A 10126-nucleotide genomic window follows, 5' to 3' on the forward strand; every position below is an offset into this window, starting at 1 on the left:
ACGCCGTAGGCGGCGCATTGTCACTGTACCGCCAACGGCAGGCCCCCACTCCTTCCGATAGGAGGACGTTGAGGTGAATTGAAACGGTAAACATCACACTCCAAATGTACATGGTCATAGTCGGTCTGTTTGAAAAATTTGTCGCAGTTTCCCCCGAAAAGCGAAGCATCAATTGCGATAGCAAATTAGTAGAGAGCTATACGGAGTAAGGATAGTAGTTTTATCCGCAGTATAAATTTGGACATGCAGCAGCACCAGCAACGCGCAGAACTGCTGTCGACGCCGTCGGCGTTTTGCCCGCGTTCGCACCGAACGCGCGAGGTGTTGGTGACTGTTGCCGGTGTCTCTGGGGGAGACTCGGAGGTTTTAGACGAGATAAGAACGGGACACTCGTCGAGCAGCATCGGAAGTCTTTATCACCTTCTCGCCTTGCAACGTTTTTATATAATTCGGCATTTGGTGCCGCAGCTAAACGTCGCCTCCCCTCCCTCCCTCCCGTCCCCCCATGGCCTTTCGCGCGACGGAAGAAGTCGCGTTTGCGTTATATATATATATCAAAAAATAGAAGCACGTAGGAAAAACATAACAAGACTTTACTGACGTTTCGGCCGGGGTCCGGCCTTCATCAAGAGTGCGTGTACAAGCATACAGAGCTCAATTTATACCTTTTTGCCGTAAGGGTGAAAAGAGACAAGAAAAAAATACAAAGTGGAAAGAAAAAATATATATACAAAGTAAAAAAGAATACAACGAACACGTAAATGGAAAACTGCGCGTGCACAGAGTGGAATTATTAAAAAAAGTGAATACAACAAGGCTGTGAAACAAGCTCCTAAATCGTGAGTAGCCCATGACCACAGGTGTGCACAGATTTCGCGTCGTCATGGATGTCAACATGTGCAATGACCCATGTCAAAATCATCAAAACGATGGGCATGTACAGTGGTGCTATACAGGGGTACAAAGTTGGGCGTGTATGGAGTGGGATTATTGAAAACGTATTAACAAAGAGCATGCGGGCATCACTGACAGGATTTAGTGGCGTCGTGAGTGTCTACACATCTGATGGCTCATGTCAGGGTATATCAGAAACGACGGGCACGTACAGGGGTACAAAGTTGGGCGTGTTTGTACAGGGGTGCAAAGTTGGGCGTGCAGGGAGTGGGATTTGAAAACGTATTAACAAAAAGCATGCGGGCGTGACTGACGGGATTTAGTGGCGTCGTGAGTGTCGACACATCTGATGGCTCATGTCAAGGTATATCAGGAACGACGGGCATGTACAGGGGTACAAAGTTGGGCGTGCATGGAGTGGGATTTGAAAACGTATTAACAAAAAGCATGCGGGCGTGACTGACGGGATTTAGTGGCGTCGTGAGTGTCGACACATCTGATGGCTCATGTCAAGGTATATCAGAAACGGCGGGCATGTACAGGGGTACAAAGTTGGGCGTGCATGGAGTGGGATTTGAAAACGTTTTCAAATTAATTATAGTTACCCCTTTCAACATATACATTTTTGTTCCGATGTAAATAATTCTTACATTCACATTTTCTTGCACAAAAATATGGTTCAATATACAGCCTTCAGTAACACGAGCCACGAAACCAAATTTCCTTTATTTGGTGAGCTTGTGTCATCGTAAACAAACCCGACAAATCATAAAATACTATGGTGCTCCAGCTTTATTTTGCAACTTACTTTCTACTTTCTTGTTCCCCGCCCCATGCAGCAAACTGTGGCTGAGGCACCGCATTAGTTTGTGCAGTGGTCTTGTAGCACTTGTTCAGGTCATGAACTGGCAGGTCTTGACCTTGTTCGCTATAAGGTTGGTGTATTTGAGAGAGAAAATATAGAGAAATAACTGCGTCATGGTTTACGCAACGCAATCTCAGCATTAGACAGAACCTATTATAGGTTGTAGGGAGAAACCATACTTCTCTAAATAAAATGTATTACCAATACAGTTCACTAGGGAGGCGATTTATTATAAGACATACGTATTTCTTTCCCTGGGCTTGTAACATCACAATGAACTTCCCATTCTTGACTATTGGAGCAAGTTTTCAGACTAATCCACGTTAGCCGGCCTTGTCGTGATTATACCATAGCTATAAAAAAGCTCTACAGATTATTTAAGTTTATTTTTTATTTGGCTTGCAATTTACCGTCCTGTAGGTCAATGCCCTCTAGCCTGATATTCTGTAGTTCATAAATATTTTTATTACATAAGAGGACAGAGAGCTCCTTTGAGGCAATCATGTGAAATTGTGTAAGATACAAAAAAAAACATAAAGAAAAAACGAAATCAGGGAAATATTAGTGACGCTTAGGCGGCAAATGCGAGAGAAACGCACTATCAATGCGTCGCACCTCCTTCAGGGATCGGAAACGTGATATAAATCATGTTTACCAGATTGCAAATGGTTGTGCAGGAGTTCACTCGACACAAGGCTTCCAATGTGTCATGTGCAGCCTCCTGGTTTTGCGTCTTGCACCGATCGCGGTGCCTGCCTTTTGCAATTCTACTAGATGGCCGCCACTGCTATAGCTTAGAGATTAGTCGAACGAGCTAAAATATTCTTACTCCAAATCTATGTTCGCAGTCGAACACATTAAATGAAACCTTCCTGTTGATAGAATGCGCTAGTTTAGTCGATATAACATGGTCGCAGTGGTCCTCTGCCTAATGTGCATTATTGATGCCGCAGACCGATCAATTTGTCTATCATTTTTTACTTCACTAGAATGGCCATTTGTGAAGGTGAAGATCATTTTTGACCAGTCAACTACAGTGACTTTCAGAAACTAGTATCATAACATATTTGTAGGACTTGCTTGTAGAAGTTTTCAACTTCGAACTTGCTTGGTCGGGGACTCCCACGCCTTCCAAAGGCTTGAATATTGGTTGAAACGGCCCGTAAGTCGTCGACGTGGGTTATTCGAAATACAAGGATGCTTTCGGTAGTTATAAAAATATTGTTAGCTAATATTTTTCCCGGGCTTGTAGCTTAGCACTGGTTATGTACATGAACGGTGAATAAGCTTGGGCAAGAAGTATGGACTTCAAATACGCTACGTGTGTTAGTGTACGCGACGAACATAGTGTTGTACTCTTGTAATGGTAGCGAGCAGGCAGTCGTTTGTTATTTGCCTTTTTCGGAAAAACATCACGCAAACTTTTGACTCTCTGAGTACACCTAGAAGATACACGATTTATGTGCTGAAAAATTGAGGCATTATAATTCATTGCGACCACGCTGCAGACTAAAGTGGAGGCAACATGAATAAGTTGTAACATTTACCCTGCCTACAACGAAGGAGTCAATCGCTATTGAGGTTTCGTATGCGAGTGTCAGTAAAGCCTCCGTAATATCCCCCGTTTATACACAATTCTCATGACATCCAAGAGTATCTGAGAAATTTCTTGCTTGATTCGTAGTGTCCCATCGGAGATGGCCTATGGATTGAGTTTAATTTACGGGCCTAATTTATCTGCCCTGTATTGCTCGCGAAAAGTGTGAACTTTAAACAACACTGCTTCTCTTCTCACAGGCATCCAAACAGAAGCATATATAATACATGTAGTGGTTAATTTATCCAACACAGCCCATGGTGCCCCGGAGCCTTATCAAAAGGAATCACATCCCAGGCAAGGACGATAAGAAAGTTTTTGCGCACTTACGGTGGCATTTCTGCATGCAATCTTCACAGCTTTCGAAGAAGGATCCGACGGTCGGGCAGTTTCCTTTCCGTACACGAGAGCAAGTCCAGAATTGTCCATTATTAAACCACTTGTTACGGTTTTCATGGCAGTCTCCCTTTTTTGGTCTTGCTCCACAGCTTCCTTTGCCCGGACGATGGCGAGCTGAAAAAAAATGCAGTTTTATGCTTTACTCATGTTCACCCGCAGTGCCACAAATCTTATTATTTTGCAATTGGTTGCCCGTACAACGCTGTGAGAATATCGCATCGTATGTTCGCTCCAGCTGTTATGAACTGCGGAGATCCAAAGTTCAAACCTCAACGATTTCTTTGATCTTACCGAACACCTTCGACTGTAGAATTGTTACAATTACACCAGCAGCTAATCATTATTATAGGCCCTAAATGTGCATAACGGCTTTGCTACAGGTACCCCGACTGGCCTGTCCTGTTAGTGCAGAGTAGGAAGGAACATTGCGTCTAGTTATTTTGGACTCGCATTTCTCACAGGCAATAGAGCGTTGCACTTACGTGGGCTTGGTCGATGTTTCGTTCCACCGACAGGTTTTTGGTATATTGGCCTAGGTGGCTTCTGTGGTTTCGCCTTCTGTGGTCTGCTCGGCCTCGGTGGCCATCGGTTGCCCCCGTGTCCTTTACCAGGCACCCTGCTCGGACCCGTCTCTTCTTCTGATCCTGCACATTTGTTCCCGTCCACGAAAACTATAGCCTTGGGCTGCAGTATGCGTATGGCTACTCCATCGCCATGTTTAATGGAATCTCACAAGCACGTGTTTCGCGTAATTGCGAGAATAGAGTGCAATACGCTGTTTCGTTAATACCACAAGCTGGCGTGTGACACCTGTCTCCGGCAATATAATAATTTGAAGCGTAGAAACATTCAGTTGACTGCCATCCGTGAGTTAAGTCAGTTAGTGTGGGGTGCCGATAACGATGGTACCACTTAGGTTTGAAACAACTGCAACAAAACCGTCGGATATCATGGAGTCTTCTTTTAATACTTAAGACATACTTAAGACATAATTAAGAATCAACCTTCAATATTCATATATTTTGACGTAGCATTCGGAGCAATTTAAAAAAATGAGACATGCACTCACAATTACGACATCCTGGACCAAAATGATTTTCTATATAAACGGCTTTGGGCAAGATAGCATTGCAGCTCCAGCAATATTAGAACATGGCTTTTGTTTTGATTCCTGGTAGGGTAGGGTGGTTCCGATGCACGCGAAACGTGCCAGCCTCGCATAGACAAAGAAGGTACCAAAAGCTTGTGTGCATGCTCGAACTGGTGAATAACAGAACACACGTTGTGGAATTGGCATGACAGAATGTTTCACTATTTCCTGTTATCGACTCCTATCCCCATTTTCAGTCTTTTGGCGAAATTGATTGCACTTAAATGGAGGCCATGACGGCGGGTGAAAAATATCTTGCGCGTTCACATTGCATATTTGTTTTTTACCGGAATGATGGCATCGTGAGCTTTCATGAAAACAGCTGCATACTATATTTTGTTTACCTGTGCTGCATAAGCAGCTGGCGATTGACTAAATTATTCATGGAGGCGTTGCAGTCAGGAGACTATCTAATTAACTAAGCTAATCTTTAGGGACAGTTCTTTGGCTTCACCGCACATTTTGGCGACCGAGAAAGGACGCTCAGGGAAAATGCGGGAAGCAACTGATGTGCGACGTCATTGCCTACCTGCTGAAGAAAAAAAACACCTTTATCAATGTCACACACTGAACGCAGAAGCTGCACATAGCTGACCACTGCAGGCGCTTAGTCGTCTGTCGGCGAGATTAGCTAATGAAATCAAATAATGTGCAAGTTAAAGGAATCTAAGTAGGTCATGGCCAATAATTGTAATTTATTTAGAAATCTATCTCAGGTGTACACAAACAAACTCCTCATCCTTTGTCTGCGAATGTCGTCGTCTGCAGGTACATCACCAAAACTACACTACTATGACGTTGCCATGAGGCCGACACTTACGTCTGGAGCATGTGCAGACGTAGCTCTACTATTCTTACGCACATAGGCGTTAAATGCAGCAAAACACGCACAAACGTAGCTATATATAATATGGTCGCAACTAAATATACAATGGCGGCAAATTTTCGCTGTGGTCGTCGGCGTCACCATCGCCGTGGAGTACCGTACCAACTCCAGGGCGCAATGGTTCCGTATTGCGCCTCGCACGCTGTATGCTGCGGGAGGGGGTTGAGCGCACGTCCTTTTCTCTGACACTTCAGCGCATGCGCAAAACTTTCCGTGATATTTAGCGCATACGTGGCCCGTGTTTTCTACCTAGCAGCTAATCTGCGGCAGGTGCGAACGATGAGCGAGCCGACATGGCCAATCGCTTTGTGTGCTGTCTTTTGGCATGCCTTGCGCTGGAGGCCGCGTAAGGTCAATGTTAGGCGGCGTGTTAAAGCGATAGGCAGCAAGATCGGTTCACTCCCCGAGGCAGTAGCTCTACATCATGGCAACATAGAGCCAGCGAGTGTTCGCGGTCATCGAGCAATATCTGGTCATGTTTGCCTCTGCGTGCGTGACACCATCTTTGTTATTTAATTTGTAAGCGAATGTTTACTGTAAATATATGGACAACAAAACTGCGGAGATTTATTTGTGTAGTTGTCGAATGCCTTCCTATGGCTATCAATGATCACCTTTTGGGTGAAATTACGATTTTTCCCTCGCTGTCGCATTGTAGCGTCGGTGATTATACGCGTTGTCCGCAAATGCGTCATACCAGCACACAACCGCAAGACCCCCAGTAATTCGAGCATTTACCTTAATAATACCGTCGATGTAAGCGCATTCGCGTAGGCGCTGCGCACATAAAATAAGGAATGAATGAACTCAGTGTTTTTGCTGATTTGCCTCCTGATCAAGGCGCTCCTAGAAGAAGCTTTGCATTCTCCTCTGGCTGACTGCTTTTGTGACACAGAGTGTGCCACAAGTGATCAAGCGTTCGCCAAGTGAGAATTGAAAAAATTGGACTAAGCTCCCTAGGAAAGACAAAATAAGTCATATCAGCAGTTCACTGCATTTATCTTCAACGCGAGACCGTCCCCAAGACTCCATCCCAGCGCCGCATTCACTTGCATATCTTATTCGTAAGTTGAACAAAAGAGCACGAATTCGCCTGACCACACCGGTAGTCTCCATTTAAAACAAACTGCCCTAGCGACTAATGCTCTAACAACCACAAATTGAAAGACTCCGAAAGATTGAACACTTTAGGATACTGTGTATTGCACAGTTTTTACACAGGCTATGCTACCGGGACGCGGCAGCTTCACATCTCTAAAGATTATTCATTGCTTTTGACCCTCACCTTGTTTTTGGCGGCGCCTGGGTCCTCCACCCCTGTTTTCATCGCTTGAACCACTTGGCCTCGACGGTCTGGGACGACCTTTGGAGCCCTTACCAGACCCACTGCCGGGCTTCCCTTTATGTTGTCCTTCTCCTGCGTCTGCATACCAGGTGTCAAACACTATAAGCTTTACCCTGGCAAGTACATCAATTATCCTGGTACCTAGTGTGGCTCGGCATTGATTCTACAGCAAATAGCGTGCACGCCAGTGGATCATCCTTCCACGAACATTATCGCCCTATTTCCTATTGCGCAGAAAAACACTTATTTCCATTTTTGCAGTGGCTATGTTTACGTCTCACTGTACTCCATAAACACAGATCCTCCTTTCCATCCTGTCACACTGTTTGTTTATTACAAAGGTAAACCACCCAAAAGGGCTTGAAATATTTACTGCAATCATTTTTTTGTACCACGTGTCTTTTCAAGAAGCTCTTACGTAGGCAAAGTGTCTGCTGCATTCACACCCTACATAGTGTACAAGCTACACCCGCTGCAGCCTGTAAACACTGTAGATCGTTTTGCAAGAAGGCACTTGTGCTCTGTTTACCGGCCTGCTACATCTTTCTCAAATCACGGCAGTGCGGCGAGGCATATTTGACCGACAGATTTGATGTGTGGCTCGTTAAGCAATATCATTGTTCTTTTGAGCTTGCCAGAAATTTGTATTGAATTCACATATGCTGGCGAAGATGGGTGTAATTGAAGTTTCTAAAACAACAGGACGCGATGAAGGTGAGAAATGCTACAGAAGTTCTACAGAAATCATGAAAGTTTATTCGAATTGACGGACATATAGACTATATAGTGTGGCACCAAATTGATTGTGCAGTGAAAGAGAAGCATTGTTCAAAGGCGTAATATTGGAGAGAAAGAATACGGGTAGGTTATAAATACCTGAGAGGATCCGATCGCTAGGGCGTTATTTTTATTGTTACTGACCATCCCCCTTATATTGGAGATGCTTCAGCAATAAAAAAGTCAGCTGAACTTTCTACTCTACGCATCTAAACTAAAAGGAAGTGACATGTTATACTCTCCAGCTAATCCGAATTGTGAGCTACGAGAAATATTAAACAGTGTCTGAATTACTAGGTTTTTACGTGGCGCTCACTCTGTTGCCTATTGTAGCTTTTTTTGGAAGTTATGTCAGGTGAAGGTAACAATACAGTGCCTTAGAGGAATATAATTAGGGGCAACCAAACACATTTTGTATGTAAGCAATAACGATACGCCCACCACACATGTACTAAGAATTAAAACTGGGCTTACTTTTGCAAGTATTTCTGCATTCTTCCTTGGTGTCAAATATATTGCCTTGCACTGGACAATCTCCATACATAAAGTTTTCACATTTTCCTTCGTCTTTATTAAAAAACCATTTGTTGGTATTACTGTCACATTCTTCATCATCCGTTGGCATACTTAAGCAGCGTCGGTTCGATGACGCTGCTTTACCTGGAAAAAAAAGAAACTTTTCAACAGAAGCGACCTTCTCCGGAAGCAATTATTGTTCATTCATTGGCAAAATGATTTGAAAAATTTGTTTGATATGCTACATTGTTGCGTACTCGTATCCAATCTGGAAGCCAGCGTTTAGCTGCAAATTTGTGTGCTCTGTAACGGAGCTACCTCAGACTTGCATCTCAAGGTTCTTTCGTAATAAATTCGTCCTGTGCTATATTAAAAATGAATTGTTCATTTACGTCAAAGGATGCTGTGTCAGTCATGATCCATATTCGATTCACCAGCTGATATGGCAGACCGTAACAAGTCTTCGTTGTCTCAATAATTACGTTTAGCCACTTCGGTGTTCGCGTCCGCCTTCCAATTTCCGGTGGAGGATCTCGCCGATAATTAGCCAACTTGGTGACTTGGATCGTCTGGCGTCGTAAGGAACGCAGTGCAAAACACAACTGAAGTGCGAGACGAACAACAAAAAAGTTGTCGCAGTTTCACCCGAAAGGCGAAGCACCAATTGCGATAGCAAATTATTAGAGCTATACGGAGTAAGGATAGCAGTTTTATCAGCTGTACAAACTTGGGCATGCAGCAGCACCAGTAACGCGCAGAACTGTTGTCGACGCCGTCGGCGTTTTGCCCGCGTTCGCACCGAACGCGCGCGGAGTTTTTATATAAATACGTATTTGGTGCCGCAGCTAAACATCGCCTCCCCTCCCTCCCTCCCGTCCCCCCACAGCCATTCGCGCGACGGAGAAAGTTGCGTTTGCTCTCTATATATAGAAAGGAGGAAAGAGACGTTTAATTCTGTGGGCCTTCAGGGAGCCCGGCGCCGAACGCGCGTTTGCTCTCCGACGTGCGTTCGCTCCCCGTGAAAGCGCGCGTCCTCGCGCCCTTTCACTCGCACATACAGCGTCCGGAGCGCGGCGACGATTTCATCGCCGTTGACGTCATACGGAACCTCACGGCGACGGCGACGCTGACGGCAGAAATCTGGTTTGGAGTGTCCATATAATTGCTATCGCAATAATAAAGTGCTACACATATAACCAAGCTTTAGTTTGACGTGCGGTGTATATACTCATACGTAACAAAGGAAAAAAACAAGAAATCGACCAACAAAAGATGACAAATTACCCACAATTGGACATTCTCAAAGAAAAGTACCGTATAAAACGCAATATATACCGAAATGTTTTCCAAAAAAGGAATAGCTAAAGGCTCCTCTCGTCTTGCATAGCGATCCATAACAGATTGTGAGTCGTCGTCTGGCCATGTCAAGATCAAGGGTTGACCAGTATTCCGGGTTAAAATATATTCCGGCTTAAAGGGTAATTCTTAGTAATATCAAGTGACATCTAAGGGTTTACCTAATGTTTACTTGACTTTGAGAATGCGCGTGGTGTGCATTCGACGACATTTGGTGTTGGCGTTTATTGTCGTTTTTTGCGTTATTTTTTGTTTAAATACGCTTCGCATCAAATGTAACCTTATTTCCTAATTTGGGGTCTGTCCTGTTCTTCTTATCTACCTTACGCGGCTTCTTTTGA

At 44.3% G+C, this 10126-nt stretch overlaps 2 protein-coding genes across 2 annotated transcripts in view; both read right to left on the reverse strand.

Annotated features, from left to right (window-relative positions):
- LOC119457925 (papilin-like) overlaps positions 1–10126 on the reverse strand; it is a 75639-nt gene that overhangs the window by 63610 nt on the left and 1903 nt on the right. The gene's annotated exons all lie outside the window — the stretch shown is intronic.
- LOC119459465 (uncharacterized) lies at positions 1612–8568 on the reverse strand. Its single transcript, XM_037721233.2, has 5 exons — positions 8388–8568; positions 7077–7214; positions 4238–4399; positions 3687–3869; positions 1612–1822 (listed from the first exon to the last, which is right to left on the reverse strand). Exons 1-5 carry the CDS (start codon positions 8526–8528, stop codon positions 1793–1795), a joined length of 654 nt encoding a protein of 217 aa, XP_037577161.1. The 5' UTR covers positions 8529–8568; the 3' UTR covers positions 1612–1792.

The sequence above is a fragment of the Dermacentor silvarum genome, chromosome 7 (genome assembly GCF_013339745.2).
Source record: "Dermacentor silvarum isolate Dsil-2018 chromosome 7, BIME_Dsil_1.4, whole genome shotgun sequence".
Classification (NCBI taxonomy): Eukaryota; Metazoa; Arthropoda; class Arachnida; order Ixodida; family Ixodidae; genus Dermacentor; species Dermacentor silvarum.